The sequence below is a fragment of the Centroberyx affinis genome, unplaced genomic scaffold, assembly GCF_046629955.1.
Source record: "Centroberyx affinis isolate AG114_WGS23_722 - 3 ecotype Tasmania unplaced genomic scaffold, CSIRO-AGI_Caff_v1 ptg002085l_1, whole genome shotgun sequence".
Classification (NCBI taxonomy): Eukaryota; Metazoa; Chordata; class Actinopteri; order Beryciformes; family Berycidae; genus Centroberyx; species Centroberyx affinis.
Window position 1 is genome coordinate 30,222 of NW_027280412.1, and position 18,022 is coordinate 48,243.

The 18,022-nt window shown below is 42.8% G+C and overlaps 2 protein-coding genes across 3 annotated transcripts; one reads left to right on the top strand and one right to left on the bottom strand.

Annotated features, from left to right (window-relative positions):
• Positions 1 to 4,521: 4,521 nt before the first annotated feature.
• phc1 (polyhomeotic homolog 1) lies at positions 4,522 to 11,150 on the top strand. Its single transcript, XM_071531477.1, has 14 exons — positions 4,522 to 4,742; positions 5,243 to 5,364; positions 5,519 to 5,629; positions 5,728 to 5,793; positions 5,921 to 6,064; positions 6,189 to 6,371; positions 6,569 to 7,378; positions 7,508 to 7,643; positions 7,773 to 7,951; positions 8,062 to 8,125; positions 8,962 to 9,049; positions 9,534 to 9,705; positions 9,808 to 10,048; positions 10,163 to 11,150. Exons 1-14 carry the CDS (start codon positions 4,736 to 4,738, stop codon positions 10,312 to 10,314), a joined length of 2,475 nt encoding a protein of 824 aa, XP_071387578.1. The 5' UTR covers positions 4,522 to 4,735; the 3' UTR covers positions 10,315 to 11,150.
• A 132-nt stretch (positions 11,151 to 11,282) lies between these two features.
• On the bottom strand, positions 11,283 to 17,927 carry styk1b (serine/threonine/tyrosine kinase 1b). Of its 2 annotated transcripts, none has more exons than XM_071531479.1 (10): positions 17,451 to 17,927; positions 16,166 to 16,221; positions 15,637 to 15,822; positions 14,847 to 15,182; positions 14,027 to 14,208; positions 13,774 to 13,848; positions 13,223 to 13,431; positions 12,639 to 12,679; positions 12,371 to 12,467; positions 11,283 to 12,224 (listed from the first exon to the last, which is right to left on the bottom strand). In XM_071531479.1, exons 2-10 carry the CDS (start codon positions 16,218 to 16,220, stop codon positions 12,032 to 12,034), a joined length of 1,374 nt encoding a protein of 457 aa, XP_071387580.1. In that variant the 5' UTR covers position 16,221; positions 17,451 to 17,927; the 3' UTR covers positions 11,283 to 12,031. The 2 variants fall into 2 exon arrangements, with proteins under 2 accessions (XP_071387580.1, XP_071387579.1); XM_071531478.1 differs by having other exon boundaries at positions 11,284 to 12,224; positions 17,446 to 17,926.
• Positions 17,928 to 18,022: the final 95 nt, after the last annotated feature.

Consider the following 18,022-nt stretch of genomic DNA (forward strand, 5'->3'; position numbering starts at 1 on the left):
TTATTATAATTTATTGTGTCATTTTCATATTTCAAAGTTAATTTACAATATTCCATAAGAAATAATCATATTCCACATTCAATACATTCATATCTTTAGACACTTCTTTTATATTCATTCTCCACCCCCCAAGTTATTTAGCATGGAAAGAAAATTATATACATACTGTAGGTGCTCTCTACCCTGCTGAAAGCTCAAACCACATCTTTTCATAAATCTATTTAATAAGTGGGAGGGGCTACATATGTGGCACAACATGAAAAAAAAATATACTCATCCATTCTTTCACTTATACACTTGTATTAGAAATGCATGTAAGTGTCATGCAACCTAATAAAGACATGCGTACGTTATGAAGACACTGCTTCCTTTTGAAAGATGAGGTTGAGCAGAGCGAGGTATCGGGCCAGCACTTCCTCCTGGCAGAGGAGCCTCAGCTGCTCGATCTGTTCCTGGACTGAGCGGTCAGTGTGGACGTAGCCCCAGGCGAAGTCCCTGGGCGGGTTTCCTCCCTGGTGGTAGTGTCTCACCACCAGCACTGCTCCCTTCATCTGAGGGAACTTCTTCACCTCTGCCTCCCTGTTCAGAATGTACACATAGGCCTGGACCTGAAAACTGGATTCATGATTTTGGTCTATTTTTGCACTCTTCTGCTTTTTGGTGAATAGTTTTCCCACCATGTCCCCTGTTGTGCCTTTGCATTCGATTACAAGTCTCTCAATTTTACCTGACCTTTGCGTGAACCTAGCCAAGAAGTCCAGCCTCCCGCTTAGGAAACCATATTCTACCTTGTTTCCCTTGCTGTAGGCTACAGTCTTCTTCGCTGCTCTCAACTCATGGAAAAACTTGAGCATCTCCAACTCATCCTGCTTATTCTCAAAAAACTTCCCAAACGTCCGAGGACCAGGTAATCCTCCATTCTTCCAGAGTTCTGATTCATCACAATAGTGTATTCCCTCAATGGCAGACAGATTGACTCTAGTTCCTCCAGTCACTGTGGGAGAATCGTCTCCAACCTCCACTTTACTCCTGCTCCTGGTCACTGCAGTGGAATACAACGCTGGTGTAGAGACGGCTGTAGTATCAGTCATATACTTGTCCCGCAGTCTGAAACCCTGACTTGTCTTGGTCTTGTTCTTCCTCCATTGCTCTTCACGTTGTTCTTCCTTATCCTCTTTTTCAAAGAAGAGGAGTTTAGTGATTTGGAGGATCTGGCCATTCTTCTTCAAGTTCAAATAGTGTTTCACCTCATGGCAGGGCAGACGAGGAATGGTTTTGAAGCGTATGAGGAAGTTCTCCAGCTCTTGGAGGATCGCCTCGGCATCCTGGATGCAGCTCTTGGTATTCGCCAGTGCGGTCACTTCCTGAGTAACAACCCCTTCAGGGAGTTTGATGTTCAAATATTTCAGCAGTTGGAGGTAATCGTCCTGGGTCAGAGCAGTAATCGCTTTCCCACCCACAGCGCTTTCCTCTTCTACTACAGCTCCTCTCTCCCTAACTCTCCTACCTCTGACATCTAAACTCCTACTACCTGTTTCCTTTGTCTTTTGTTTAACCTTTGCTCCTCCATCTCCCTGGCTGAGGAGATTCACTGTTTCACAAGTTATGTTTTTCTCTCCTTTGACAGTAATACCCGCCACACTTCTGCTTATAACGTCAGCCCCTCCATCTCCATGTACTGCTCTTATTCTACCTCCTTCTCCTCCATTGCCGCTCTGTGCTTTGCCCCCCCTCAACCTATATTCATTTTTTTCATTCTCTTGTTTCCCTTCTCTGTTATCTCCCTGACCAGGATTTTTTCTCCGCTCCTCCCTCTCTTGCTCCTTCGTTCCTTTGTTTCCCATCACTCTTGCCCAACTACAGAAGTTATCATTCCATTCAAATGCCTGAAACGCTTGATTGAGCTAAAATTGGTGTGCCTCCTGGTTGTCGGATGTGTCCATGAATTGCATGAATGAAGTCAAAGTTGTTGGAGGGCTGATGATTTTAGTCTGTTGTTGAAGTGACTCACTCAAGCAGTCACAAGTTCACAAGTCACAAAAAACGAAGATCACTTTATTTCGCCATTTCCTTCTTTCACTTCTGTCAATCCTCTTCAGAATCCAAATCTGAGTTTGACAGAGTTTCGTGTTAATTTCATGACTTGTGGTATGTTTATCTACTAATGGAAAAATGTTAAGATTAAAGATTGAAGAATCTGAGGTATACTCACATCTGGGCTTTGGTGAGTATAGAGACAAGCAATACATTTTGTGCACCCTGGCTTCATACATTTTTCAGTGTCCTTTCAAATCTGTCTCTGTTAGTATCCACAAGTTGTTATAAGCTCACTTAAGCTGTATCATCGCAAACACCTCAGAGACTTCTGCTATCCTCTGTTGGCATTGTTATGGAGAACATACTGACTGGTCAATAACACATATGCAGGCAACGCCTAATGTTACCTTGTTATACCTGTTAGTCTATTTCTTGGAATTATGTGCCACACAGACACGTCATGCCCATTCAAGCTGGGGGGGCACGTGCCCCACCAGATTTTTGATATCTGGATTTTTTATTTTTTTTTATTTATTTTATTACTATTATTTTTTATAATATGTAGTTATAATCCTTTTATATTATGAGTCAAACGTATTCTTCTAATTATGTCATAGATCAGACCTCAAAAAGTCAGACACACCCTTTCCCTATAGTATTGGTTTCTTCCAAAAGTTGTAGGATGAAATCGATTCACAACAGCAGGTACGCACCCATGGTACGCACGCACACAGCACTCTGTTGCACATCAAAGCTGGAGGAGATGCAGGCAACAGCTTAACGGTGTGTTGCTGAAGTGGTTAGTAGAGCATCAATCCCCTTTTCAAACGTGTGAAAATGAAATGCAATTAGTTATACACACTTAATTGCATATGAGAAATATAGGCACAGTTTGCATAGCAAGATAGTTGGCTAATACCAGCAAAAGTTAGTAGCCATCCCTCAATCCGGTTGTTTAGCCTTCTGGCTCGCCAGCTAGTCGTAATTTGTGATAGCATAGCATCCTATTTAATATTGGCAAAGGAGAGCTGCGTGAATCTTATGGCAGTGAGCTGATAGTTTTTTACCACCACTATCGCAGGTTATTATATAGTTAGCAAACACTGAATTCCATTTGATGTCTCCAGGTCAAGATGCAGAGGAAAATCTCGTCATTCTTTAAAAAAAAAACGACAGAAAGCCCCAGCCCTGTCCTCAGTCAGGAGGTTGATAGTGCAAGAGGTAGGTTATCTTAGGTGAGATTTATAGTGATAGGCTATTTTTCCTTCATGGAAATGTATGCAGATTTAATTGAAAGATTTGTTCCCTTTCATATGACCATTTCAGACCAATCGAGGTCAATCAATGTTCAATCAACCAATCAATGTTGGCAGGTTCCTTTCATCTGTGGCTTTATTATCTATGTTCTCTAAATTATTTTTGCATTGTGGATATAGTCTTTTTATGTGAATGTATGCCCCTTAAAATTTTTGGGTGAAGCAGACAAGATTTAGCTCTTTTTCAAGAGAATTGGCAGCAGTGTAGAAGCTAGTGTATAAGTGAGTGAATTAAGTGTCATTTTCAATAACCATAACAACACAAATAATTGACATGAAAATCTCTAAATAAATATACAGTATTTACCCTAATATAAAGTGGGAGATTACTGAGCTACAAAAACTGATTTAGTAAAGTTTTAAAATAATCCCCCCAAAGTCTTTGAATATATATATCAAATTGCAGAAAATTGCGTCATTATTTTCTTTTTTTTTCTGGGAAAGGACCCCCATGCCCCCCACTCTAATTGTGCCAGCCCAGAATTTTGGCTTGCATGACGCCCCTGGTGCCACATTGTCTTAGCATTCGTGAACTTTGTACAGTTTAATTTTCTCTGTGTGACTTTCTGTCTCCAGGTAGGCTGTCTGTATGTCTGTCTGTCTCTCTATCTCTCTCTCTCTCTCACACACACATACACACACACAAATACTAGAGCATACCATCTCAGTGCTCTGAGTGTAAAAATGACCGAATAACTGAATGAAAAATTACTTTTTCATTCAGTTATGAAAAATCATGAAAAATAACTGAATGAAATTATGTTTCATGAGTAGGCCTATACAGAAAACCTTGGGGCTTGGGTCTACTAACTTTACCATTATTATTGTCTCCATTGGCACTAGCTTAGTGTAGGCATGTAACTATGGCTCAGGTAAAAAAAGAAAAGCATAGGTTCTTAAAATTTTCCACTGAACTTTATTCGTCAAGTATGGTGAAGCTATTTTCACCGGAAAAGGAATTGTAAGGGGCGGGGTTTCACTGGAGCCAAAAAAAAAAAAAACAACCCAAAGGGTTTGCCGTTGTTGTAGTTTCAGTTGAGATTGAGGAACGCAACAACATTGATTTACATTGACGAAAGGGGCAAACATCTCAAGGAGAGGTAAACATATCAGCACGTCAGGCAGTCAGCAAACGCTAACTTTTAGCAAAGGTAGACAGTTAGCTGTTAGCTAGCTGCTACTGTTACCTTAAGTAGCTAGCTAGCTATGCTAGTTAGCTAAATAGCTTACGTTAAGTTAACACTAGCGTTATATCTGCTAGCAGACGTTAGTGTTAGCATAACACTATAGCTCTTCTACCACTCACACTGGATTTTGCTGTACTGAATATTATTCAGTCGTCTATTTTACAACGTTAGTTACAAATGTTGTGAAGATGTTTAATGTTGAGTAAGTCACATTTTTGTTCACTGTTAGCCATTTTCGTCAGTGTAGTTAGCCATAGCTGGCTAGCTTCTTGCTCACTTATGTTTTGTCCCTCCCTCCATGTTGCCCTTTCCCTCGCATTCATCTATCATGTTGACAGCTAGTCTGCTAATGGAAATACCACAGCCTACTTGCTTGCTACGATTAACGAGTCCAGCTGTGACAGTGATTACATCTGCCAAGCTCACACTGGTCCAAGTAGACCTGTGAGACATTTGAACGCTGCTGAATTGATGCTAATACTAGCGATAGCAATATTTTGAGTTTCGAAGGAAATTCTGTTTCTAATTGATATTTTTTTTAGATATTTGTAATGTTTGCACCCAATCATAGGAAGTATGGTGAATTGCATGTCCAACATACATTCATATGAAGCTGTAGGTTTATACATATAGTACTTTGCAGTTGAGAACAAACTTTCAATCACACCTTCTTTTATTGAGTGTCTCCTGTATTTTGAGCAGCAACCATGGATGCAGGTGAAGACCAAAACACAGGCTCCACGAATGGAAATGCTCAGACAAGTGGTAACTCCCGCCCACCCCAGATAGCCCACATGTCTCTATATGAGAGACAGGCTGTCCAGGTCAGTGTATGTGTGTGTTTGCGTTGGTGTGTGCATGACCTACAGCATAGACTTATGTCTCAAATTTGAATTAATATTTGAGAGCAGTATGCATAATTCAAAAGCTTTTGAATTACTGCTTTGCCAATTTGTGTCTCTGTATGTGTTTGTTTAGGCCCTCCAGGCACTACAAAGGCAGCCTAATGCAGCTCAATACTTCCAGCAGCTCATGCTGCAGCAGCAGATCAATAGTGCCCAACTCCACAACCTGGCCGCTGTGCAACAGGTAACCACAACAGGAAAATGCAGTGATCAGTTGGTACAAAAAATATAGCAAAGTAGAAGCAGCCCAGCCCACCCCTCTAATTTCTCTTTTTACATCAGGCCACACTTGCAGCTAGTCGCCAGTCCAACTCTCCCAATAACAGCGTGACCCAGGCCACCACCACTGTAAGGTTTTATGTTAATTATTGTCTGAAATGGTTGTCCAATTACTGGATGTTGGATTTTGGATGTGTTGGATTTTGAATACATTTAGCAGCCTTGATCAAAATGTAAGATTTTCTGTTTCTCTCAGGTCAACCTAAGCACCACGTCTGGAGGAGGAACTATGACCAATCCCCGTCCCCTTGGCCCAGCCACGTCTGCAGCGACAACAGCTCTCAACCAGTCAGTATTGCTGGGTGGGAACTCGGCAGGACAGGGACAGATGTATCTTCGGGTGAGTTAACAGTTGTCGTGTACTGTTGGCAATTTAAATTAATAACACCACACTTGAGGAATCATTCACTAAAATATTTGCTTTTTACCAAGACTGCCCATCTTTCCTACACTGACCCATATAGGTCAACCGCTCTCTCAGGGCTCCCCTTGCCTCTCAGCTCATCTTCATGCCTGGTGGTACAGCAACAGCTACCGTAGCGACAGTTGCTCAGCAACAGCCCCAGCAGCAGCAGCAGCAACAACAGCCGCAGCAACAGCAAGAAGTCCCTCCTAGCACTGCCACTGCTCAGTCAGACAGTGATCAGGTTTGAGGACCAATACTTACCTGTAATATGGAGTCTGAGCCATTTCCTTGTAGTCAGACAGTCATTTAAAGATGTTGATTGTTCTCAGAGACCTGTTTTTTGTGGGAAGACTATTCTCCATATGACTCCATTATTCACTTCCGCTGCTACTTTTCTCATATGCTTTTCACCCTAACTTTCTCCTCTTTATCTTCCAGGTACAGAACCTGGCCCTACACTGTGCCTCCACTCCTAGAGCAGTTGCTGTCAAGTCTGAGTTTCCAGAGAGGAAAGATGCTGCCAGCTTCCCTCTAGGTCAACAGCAGCAACAGCCTTTCCCCCAGACAGCTCAGCAGCAGCAAGTACAGCCACAACAGCAACAACAAATGGCCAAACAGATATCCAACTACACCCAGCAGTCCACCGCCAACAGTATGACTGTAAAGACTGGAAACCAGGCTACCATGACTGTTACGCCTGCTGCCTCTGTAGCTCCTTCCTCCTCCCCCTCTCCAGCATTGCCTCTCTCCCAGCTCCTCCTTTCCCCCTCTGGACTCTGCCAGGCCAGAGCAGTAACCACAGTTAACCCTGCTGCCACTGTGACACACATCCTGGTGCCCACCTCAAATGTTCCTACCTCCACCCAGGGCTACCCCATTGGTTCAGTGGCCCCCAAAGCCAATGTAAACACCCAGACCCTAGTGGTGCAGCCCCTACAACAGGCCAACACTACTGCAGACAAAGGCCCTGTGCCTATCCAGCCCAAGACAGCTCAGGGACACCGCTTACCTGTCCAGCTGCCCCCTAGACACCCACCACCCATTCTCCCAGCCCCACCTAACAACAGCCAGGCCAGCCCTGGGGGGCACCACCCTCCCCACATCCCTGTCCAACTGGTTGGAGCCAGACAGGGCGTTGCAGGAAATGCACAGGCTCTTGCCTTGGCCCAGACACGGGGCAGCACGGCCCAGGAAAATACAACTGGTGGGAATGTCAACACAGCCTCCAACAACAGTGCTATCACCATGGTAAGGTCAACTATTGAAACGGAAGGGTTTGGTTGGTGAGAGCAGACACTGCTTTGGTTAGGTATAAGAATTAACATGAGCGTAGAAGGAGCTGTAACTTGTTCTGCTTCCCTTTTCTCATGCTATTAGACAAAGCCTATGGTTGGCTCCCTGAAGAGGAAATCTGACTCTGATGCAACCAATGAGATGGTAGCAGAATCTTCAGACTCTGCACCAATGAGAGATTCTGCTCCTCCCTTATCCCCCGCCCCATCAAAGGACTCTGGTATGTCAGTTGTTGTCTCCAAATCATGTGCGTAAAACCATTGGTGGCAATACTAGCAAATTCTAGCAACGAGTCTGGGAATGTGGTTGAAAGCTTATTCTATTCCCCTTTTCACTCACTGTCCACCAGCTCCTTCTGTAGCAGCAGCCTTTTCATTGCCCCCCACGCTGTCCCTGCCTCTACCATTGTCAAGAGTGGGCCATGGGGACAAAGACAGAGCCCCTGTCCCCCAGGCAGTGGTCAAGCCGCAAGTCCTCACCCACCTCATAGAGGGATTTGTCATCCAGGAGGGAGCTGAACCTTTCCCTGTAAGTAGTAACATCCTGGTATGATATTATCATGCAGTTCACATTAAGTCAAAGCCTTAATTTGAGATGTGAAAGCTTGTCTAATCTTCAGGTTTGCTTTTGACTGACAGGTTGCTGGACTCCTCAAAGACAGAGATTTTGCCATGGTTGGTCGCACAGAGAATGGACCTGCAAGTAAGTGGTGGTACTTCATTTTTAAATCTTCAGATATAATACCTTAAATATGACCAACAGAGATTTCGGCCACTATTGGTGCTAGTGGACAAAGTGGGTCCCCGAACAACACTTACATGTTTTTGAAGCACACGCACAGGGACGTATTATGCCGTAGTATGCCAGGAACATGGAGGTGACATAGTACACAATATTGTGTGGAGAGGGAGGGCTTGATGGCCTCTCTGCTCAGTAACTGTTGGTAGAAGAAAGAGACACAACTGACTTGGGGAGAGCAATGAAACAAAAACCTGATTGTACTGTTGAGTGGAGAAAACCCATGGATAAAAGGAGACACACAAGGTTTAATACTGCAGAAGCTTTTGAATGGTTGAGAAAAATGAAATTAGACAAAGCATTTTGTAGCAGTGCAGATTTTTCTTACTTGACTGTAAGTCAGCTGGTCTAGCTATGTTACATGTGTTACAATCCTTTATTGAGCTGGAAATTCTAGTTAGTAAATGATGTGCCGATGAGTGAAGTAGCTGGTATGGTTACCTGGAATGCCTGCAACTTAGGCCGTCAATCAAACAAAGGGGCGGGAGCTTCCTCTCCAAGGCACTGCACTGATGTAAACATCTCTTGTACTCTCTTGTAAACATTAAAAATTAAGATTTTTCTGAACATCTTTGAATGTAATACATTTATTCAAGATAGTCATTGGGGACTAACAACATACTCTGTACGAGTGAAATTCTGAATGTAAACAAATCCATGTTGTTTAAATCTGTACATATGGTCACTATGTATTGAAATGTATAATGTGGTTTATGGTTTATGTTTTCTGTTTCCTCCAGTGATGAAGTGTGAGTACTGCGAGAGCCTCGCTCCAGCGAGCCAGTTCAGAGGATCCAAGAGGTTCTGTTCCAAAACTTGTGCTAAGAGGTACAGTTCCCTTAGTAGTTCCCCTACAGTCCCCCTTCACCCCCTCCTACCAGGTCTGGAAATGTAACCAGAGCTGAGGACAGATCTGGAACTATCCCTCCGGTTGCCAAAAAATCCTTGCTTTACTCCAGGGATAGGCAACCATGTGCTATTAAGTGCCAAGAGTATGCAAGTTTTCATTCCAAGTAAAGACTATGCTATGATTTCACTCATTAGCACACCTTCAACCAGATAGAGGTGAACTAATCAGTAAAATCACCTTGTGTAGTGTTTGGTTGGAATGAAAACCTGCATACTGTTGGCACTCCATGGCACACGGTTGCCAACTCCTGCTCTACAAAATATCCTAAAGTACACTTAGGAGAACCAAACCAGGTTAATAATTAAACTTGAATGCAGTTATATATTCTGTTGCTTTATTGTGTGTGTTTTCTTAAGTTCTTGGGCTTTAACCGTAGTATTGACTGTGCTTATGGACCTACAGGTATAATGTAAGCTGCAGTCAACACTTCAGAACAAGCAGAGGGAGAGCTGGCGCAGGGCTGCCACCACCTTCAGCACCCACTGAGGGCATTGCTAGGCGCAGGGGCCCTCCTCGCAGGAGCAGTTCTGAGATCGCCTGTACTAAATTATCAGGCAGGCATCTACCTGTGAAGGTGAGATCAGTAATTCAAATCTATTAACTGTCAACAGATGCAGCTTATTCTGAGGCTTTATCGTTGTCTATTGTGTTCTGAATCTCCTCTCTTTGCCGATAGTGTCGCTCTGAATCTAGTCGCTCTGAGGACGCATCCAGTGACGGAGAAGAGGAAGAAGAGGACGATTCTCTTTCACTTTCCCCAAGCTCTTCCCTCTCCTGCCCAAGACCTGCCCACAGCGCTCCTCAGTCTGACAGCTCAGCCCCTGGTAGCCTCCCGTTGGATGGGGCCAACTTTCTCCCAGCGACTCCTGCTCACTGGAGTGTGGAAGAAGTCTGCAGGTTTATCTCTTCACTTCAAGGTTGGTGGTCATTTATGAGATATCAGTTGAGCTCATTTTTGAGTTGTAAGCGCAGTCGTATCTCCTATTTTCCTCTGTGCTAATTATATCTCCATGTATTTCTGCTGTGTCCAGGCTGTGAGGAGCTGGCTGCCCAGTTCCTCTCCCAGGAAATAGATGGGCAGGCTCTGCTGCTACTGCGAGAGGATCACCTCATATCCACCATGAATATCAAGCTGGGTCCCGCTCTCAAGATCTGTGCCTCCATCAACAGCCTGCGAGAGTGAGGCTGTCGACACCTCAGAGCTAGAGGAAAGACACAAGGATCTTGTCCTCATCGTTGACTTCTCATTGGAATCAATACGTAGGACCTGCTCCTCTATCAATAAGAAGCTAAGATTGAGACCAATGGGGACAGTGACGGTGGAGTTTATAATACAATGGTGCACCATCGATCTTCTGGAGAAATGGGGATGGACAATTTGCTTCGACTTTCTGGACATTGAATGTGCAAAAACATGTTATGTGTACTGTTAGTTAAGTGTGAGTGGTGAGCATGGAGGTCTAACAGTTTGTTTGAAGTATCCATGTCAGTAGAGAGAAATAGTGTTTGTCAGTTTGTCTGTCACTGTTAGTAGAGACATTATGTATGTATACTCTCGTGTGAAACTGCAAATCTGACAACCTGCGGGAATCGGTGCTAGTTCGGCTAGCTAGGACAGTTCATCTATGGGGTAAAAAAAGACATGTTGCCTTCTTACTGTATTTCAAACGGTGCTTTAACTTTAGTGGTATGATTTGGAGTGTTACTACCAACAACAGTCCATTTCATTTCAAGTCCTTTTTTTTTTTTTTTTTTAAATAGCAAAATTTTTACCATAGAAGACAGTCAGTCCAGGCTCCAATCACATAGAGGAAAGGACACTCGGAAAGCCTGGTGTTTTAGTTTTTTCATTTTACCAGTTATGAAATTTAGTTTTGTATCTTTTTCATTTTGTACTACAATCAAAGTTATTTTTTCATGGATATGATGTAGTGAGTTTTAGTAGCTTTAATCGACTTAACTACCTGAAAATAGGTATTCCTCATGGTTTGCTCTTTCAAGGGCTGAGTGGAAGTGCTCTGTCTACCTGTATGCAGTACTACCAATAAACAATGCCTGTTACTGGACCTATGTCTTAAAGTGTATTGTTTCTTTTTGTTTTTTTCCTTTTGTGGTATCCACTCGCAAATGAAAGGGTCATTCTAAGCCTCGTGATGATTTATTTATTCACATTTGAGTTTGTGCAAACAACTGGAGCTCAATTCTTGCCCAAGATCTTTGATTACATGAACTGATGAATTAGTCTAACTTAGCTTATTACAGGTAAAACCTTATGAGACAGTGAGTGTAATAATACCTTAATGAACATACTAGACATTACATGAAACCTTAATGTGTTCTTCCTGTCCCCAACTCAGCTAGATATGCAAATCATTACAAAAATAGTGATTATAACTTATATATTACATTTCTTATTATACATTGGCTTCAGGTTGTAAACAAGATTTGTAAACCTTCATATATACACAGTATTATCAACTACAAGCTAAAGATGCAGCAGCTGTATTTTGGTCGAGTTTACGTATCTTAAGTTTACTACAACAAAATGATTATGGTTGTATTTCTTGACATAAGTCTCCAACTCGCCCTCACAGATCTTAACATGTATTATCTAGAAAGACAGACTTGACCAAAAACTCATGAATGAGGTCTGAGAGAGGAAAGTTGAATGGTTCCCAAAAGCAAACAATAACAATAGTTACACTTATTTAGCACATGTTCTTCTTATTATTTAACTTCAGGCTGGGAGCCTGAAGTAGGAGGATACATCATTTCAATGTTTTACCTATAAGACATGGTCTTGCACTGTAAAACCTCATGTTTTTAAAGTGAATCGTTGGGGCGTTTGTCCCTAAGCATAGTGCAACCACCCAAATTTCCTTTGCTGGCACAGACAGTGATCAGAAAACAGTGTAGTTGTTGGATTCCCCGTATCCTGCTTCTTGTAGGTACTGCTCAATGTTAATTGGCTCAGGCACCTTGAGGACTTTGTCGGTGGCACTCTTCTCTCCTGAGAGGAGCTTGCGGCTAACCTCAGCCAGTGAGGGTCGATCCTGCTCCTTCCATTGGCAGCAACCCTTAATGATGGAGTATCTGAGAGAGAGAATAGAGTAGTTCAGTGGGAATAAAAAGCTCTTTACCACACCGTTCATAAATAAATAAATAAAAAGTGCACCGTAATAGATGAATTGCTTCAGGTTTTGTTGTGTATTATTTGGAACATGCAGTGGATTACTTACAGCGTGTTGGAGCAGCTGGAAGGCTTTTTCAGTGTTTTCCCTCGTTGATGGAACTGTAGAAGCTCATTAACTGGGATTTCTGAAAATGGGGCTTCACCTGGGGAGAAAGTGGGTGTAGGTAGCACACAGTCTCAATTATCCAGTAAATAAATCAGATCTGTGGGTCTATCATTATTAGGAATCTTATGATCTTGACAGCCAAACGGGTTTTAAAATCCCTAGTTGGTGGATAACTCCAGTCACTAGTTAAACATAACATTCTACTTACCCATGGTTGCCATTTCATACAATAAGATGCCAAATGACCAGCTGGAGAGGGACACAGAGAGAGGCAAATTATACTTAGATAGGAGGATAGAGTTCAGCAAAGATTCAATGCATCATAAAATCTCACAATCTGCCCACAGTTCGATTTGATTAATTTTGATACTTCCAAAAAGTATAACTCTACAAATGTAATATGTAAGAAATAACTGATTCAGTCAGCAATAATTAAACATATGTAAACCTTACACTAGTTCAAAGCATTACAGTCATTTTAAGGCAGAATTTAAAGCAGCTCAGTGTGTCTATAGTATATTTTCAACAACCGTTTCTAGCCTACACCCTTTCCACCTTCTATTTAGCAGCTCACCTTAATGCAATATTAATATTAATCGATTCCAACTGTTCAAATCAAGGCAGTTGGCTTTCTAAAATGATGCATCACAACACATAAATATGTTTTTTACACCCCTAGTACATATATATATTTAAAGCCTCTCCACAAATCATTTAGTATGAATAGTAGCTAACTGATGATGTTTGTGACACACGGCATTTAAAACATAAATTGAGTACTATAAAACTCACACTTCACTGCTCTGACTGGCAGGCCTCTTGGCTAACAGCTCCGGGGCTTGCCATTTCTTCATGCTAGGATCATCACTCTGAGTGGCTCCCTGGGTCTTCCTTGTGTAAACCCCATCCAGGCCCCAGAGCTTGGCTGTGTACTCCCTGCTGACCAATACGCTGCGAGCACGGATGTTGCCATGGAGAAGATCTTTGCTATGAAGGAACTCCTAATTGGCCAACAAGACGACACATTAGGAAGGGCCATGGTCAGTTAATGGGACACTTTGAAGAGAACATCTCAGGATTTAACACAATATTCTTGTCCTTTATCCCTTCATTCAATTTAATTCAATTCATTAATCTGTGTTGACATGGAAATAAAATACAATTTAGTGGCGTTGCGTTTGGTGGCGTCGTCAGTCAGAGGGAAAATGGCCTGTCAACAAGTCATTAGTGAGGTGAGGTTAGGATTGGGTCATTGTTATGTCATCTTGTCTGACACTGATTTGAAAGTCAAACATGTGGCCTAAAAAAGTGAGGAAAGGCTCGTCCTATATTAGCATACTGACCAGCGCTGAAGCCACCTGTTTGGCCATGGTAAAGATTCGTCTCTCAGTCATTTCACATGAAGAATCCACATTTTCCTGACAAAAAACAAACAAACACAAATTAGAACTTTCCTGTCAATTTTTTTTCCTTTGCCCTTTCTATGAATACCATTCACCTTTTAGTGTATGGGAATGGTTTGACCACAGATAATGAGTTAACACACTCTGAGGTAGTACAGTACGTTTTTGGTGACAGAGCCCTCACACTCCCTACCTGCCTACATCGCCACAGGTAGCTGAGCAGGTCTCTGTTCTCCAGCTCCTCCACAACAGTAACCAGCGGGGCCCGCAAGGAGACCACACCGAGAAGCTCTGGCAGGAAGGGGTGCGGTCCCAGCTGGGCCAGGAAGGATGCAAAGCCCAGGAAGCTGTGTCTTTCTGTGGCGTCAGCGGAGTCTGAAGAAGACGAGGATGACAGGGAGAAGAATGTTATTGTAGATGTAGTAGCAACATCCTGGAGACCTGATGAGTCTCGTATGCCTACCAACAATCCTGAGTAGAGCTTAACAATTAATCGAAGAAAGAAAAATCAAAATCACAATAGGAACTTCCAAAATCGCAGAGGCTGCAAATCATTTCTTAAGACAGAGGGGCGTCCAAAATGGATTTCTGAACATGGCATTTTAGTGCTGTGGGTAATCTTTGATCCATGAATCAAGTACAATATTGGTGAAAACCTCATCTTACTCAAAGTCAGTAAATCCTGCATCTATTTATGCATTTTGTTTAACAAAATCTCTTTTCTTTAAACAATTTTAAAGTTCTAAAAAATGTATGACAAGAAAAACTTGATGTGATGTGTGATGTGATGATATGAATCGCATGTAATGATATGAATCGCACTTTAAATCGCAATTGCAATATTCTGTCAAATAGATTTTCTGTCAATATCGTTGAGCCCTAATCCTGAGATCCACTGAGAGGCAGAGGGTAACAGCACAGAGGCATTTTTCTCAGTGAGCAACTCAGAGACAATTTCTCTTTTCAACAGTCCTAAACACTCTGAAATTCAGTGGAAGTTAAATTCCTCTCACCATTGAGCACCCGCAGGACCACGTTCCTGTTTTCCATTCGGGCCCTGTAGAGGGAGACCGCCGTGTTGGAGCGCAGGGCGAAGGCGGCAGGCAGAGGGGTGACGAGGTTGAAGGACTCCGGCAGCCTCTGGCGGGGCAACTCCCTGGGCTGGACCGTCGGCGTGAAACTGGGCTTGAAGGGCTGGTGCGGGGGGCTGGGCGGCAGGGAGGGCGTGCCCACAGAGAAGGAGAGGTTTTTGGAGGAGGAGTAGGTGTTTGGGGGGTTGAAGGTGGAGTAGGAACTGGGCATGTCCAGAGCTATACTCTCATGCTCCAAAACATTGATACCTGGTGGAGCTGTGGACAGAGAGGGCGTCGAGGATAAGAGAGGGAAAGAATAATGACCATTAGGGATCAGCAAGTATTAACATCATAATACACCGGTCAATATTAAGGTAAATAGAGCTATTAGTCCTTGTGTAAGTGCTGGAAGAAAAAGGCCTCAGTGTCATTGAAACATACACATATCCACCCACACCTCATGCAAACAGTATGCCCTAAATATACGTTGCACTGCTCATTACATCAAATACACAAATGGAATAATTTAATTTCTAAGATATGATATCTATGATATGAGTGCGATTTCCCTTTTTTTTTGTTCTTGAATTAAGCCTATTTGAAATCAGCGCACCAGAGAAGCCTTATTGTATGTCCATTTTATTACCCAGCATCTGAACTTTCTTAGTCATTTAAATTCTGATATCAACCATTTTAATCTGGCCAATCTGTATCTGTCACTCTCTCTCACCATCAATGCCATGCAGCACTCTCCTGGAGCGCTGGGACCTGACGGACGTCTCGGAGGCCTGCGGTCGGATGCGATCTACTTTCTCCGGGCAAAAGCGTAGCAAGAGAATGAAGACCAGGGTGACCAGGAAGCTGGCCAGCAGCAGGACGGGCACGATGATCACCTCCTGCTCATACACACGGATCTCTGCAAAGAAGGAACAGAGACACACGGAAATATTCATCTTCAAAATCACTCAGCAACTGCATGGCTGATTGTCTTCAGAGTGGGGCTTTACTGCAGTTTGTCCTGTTTATCCTGAATAACAAACAAGTTTGTCTGTAGCCTGTGTGTTCACACAGGCTACAGACTGTGTGTGTTTCACTATGAGGCCTCTAGACAGTAGCTTGTATTTTCATTCAATGAGAAAATCATTCTCACTAACCAGAAAGTCTAGTGGTTAAGGGAAAATGGTATTGAGAAGTCAGCCAAGTGGCCTGGCCAGGCTAATGCCCAAAATCTTTAAGTTCTATTCCTATTTATAACTTACCACAGATGGTGTCCCCCTGCTTGCAGCGGTCGTCTGCTTCTGACAGCGAAGACATCCTGTCAAATGTTTAAAGAGATGAAAATATGAGAATGAACAGATTGTGAAATTCAGCATCCGTTTTGTTTTTGACATTATTTTATCCACTTTTGTCTATTTCTTCCATCTAGCCTTTAACTGACTGACTGAGAAATGCTGTCAGGTGTCTGCAACATACACTCAAACAAATAGGGCATTTTTCTGTATATCCATGTACATACAGATCCTATGGCCTCAAGATATTTTCTACAGGCTTTACATGATGGATAGTTAGACAGGTGTGCATGAATGATGAATAGCAATGGATTGTGACGATGATAGATCTAAATCTCATTTTACTGGAGCAGTATCTGTGAATAGTAACATGACTCTTACTACTAATCAGTATAAGAAGGTGTCTGGGCAAACAGAAACACAACATGTAACTGAGACCAGAAACCTCAGACACTGTCTCACTGACCCTGACGTGTGCCAACCCTCTCCTTCCTGCCGCCAGCAACTAAAGCAATCAGAATAAAAACTCAGAAATTGCACATTGCTTTTGTTTCTACCTCTTTTACACAAACTGGATACAGAGCAAACACTCAGGCTATGTGTACATTCACACAGAAACTAAACATTTCCAGGCTAAAATCTCCCTGTGACACTTACAGCAGAGGCTGCTGCCCACCATCCTCTACAGTAAGCCTGTGGCAGTCTGCTGTGAAAGTAATATGATATGACAAAGCTAGTTTACCCACAAGGCACACCCTTCACTAAAGCCACACAGAAAAAATTGTTAACTGTGGAATCCTTAAGATGTGGTACAGATTGGGTGCCGCCTCATTTCTGCAGCCACAGCTGTCTTAGATATAATCTACAGTGGGACAGAAATGTCAGTGCATCACATGGAAACTCCTCAAATCACATGATTACCCTTTTGCGTCAGGGCTAAGATCTCTTAACCTGTCCATCTGCATTTTTGACAGTGAGGCTGGTGTCGTATTATACACGCAAAGGGCAAACATGCGTATATTCCCGTACAGTACTCACACACATACTGATACAAAAAAAAGGTCATGGACATCACCAAAAGAGCGCACTGAGATACACAGCAAAAAAAGTGTTCAAAAAACATATCTCTCATGCATATACACCAAGTAACCACCCTCACAATATATTAAATAACTGAACAAAACACACAAAACAAGTGTTATGGACATCAAATGAATGTACACAGACAAAAAAAAATACAAAATCCTTACCTCACCTCCTTCAACTGAGTCTTATATCTCAAAGAAGAATTTAGATCCAGTTAATGCAGTGTCATGTTCCAGTCCTCCTGTCATTCACATGGTCAGGCACTTTTCACACATCTTGCCAGCTGAGTGTGTTGATGGTCGAGGTGCAGTCCAGGTATAGCTGTGCTGTTCAGATGTTCATTGTCTTGTTTTTTCTCTCAGGCGTTTGGTCGGGCTCGGGGGATCACTCTGCTGCTCTCTGTTTGTCTAAGTTCCACCTTCAGTGTTTTCTTAACTCCACCCTTTTCACCTGCTCCCTATCCCTCTTATTCTCGTCTATTTCCCTCCTTCCTTCTTCCTCCTCTCTCTGTCTCTCAATTATGGCGGTGATGCATCACATTGATATCATGTTATGGTGATCTACAGTCTCTCTCTGGCTTTCTTGGGGTTTGTTCTGTCACATTGTCTAATTTCCTATCTGCTCAAACCAGTGTATGTCAGCTAAGGCTAGCCTTACCTGTCTCTTCTTTGTCTAGGGAAACTGGTCCTGCCACTTTACCCTGTCATTTTTAGTCCTCAGCCTTTTGTTAGGCATATTTGG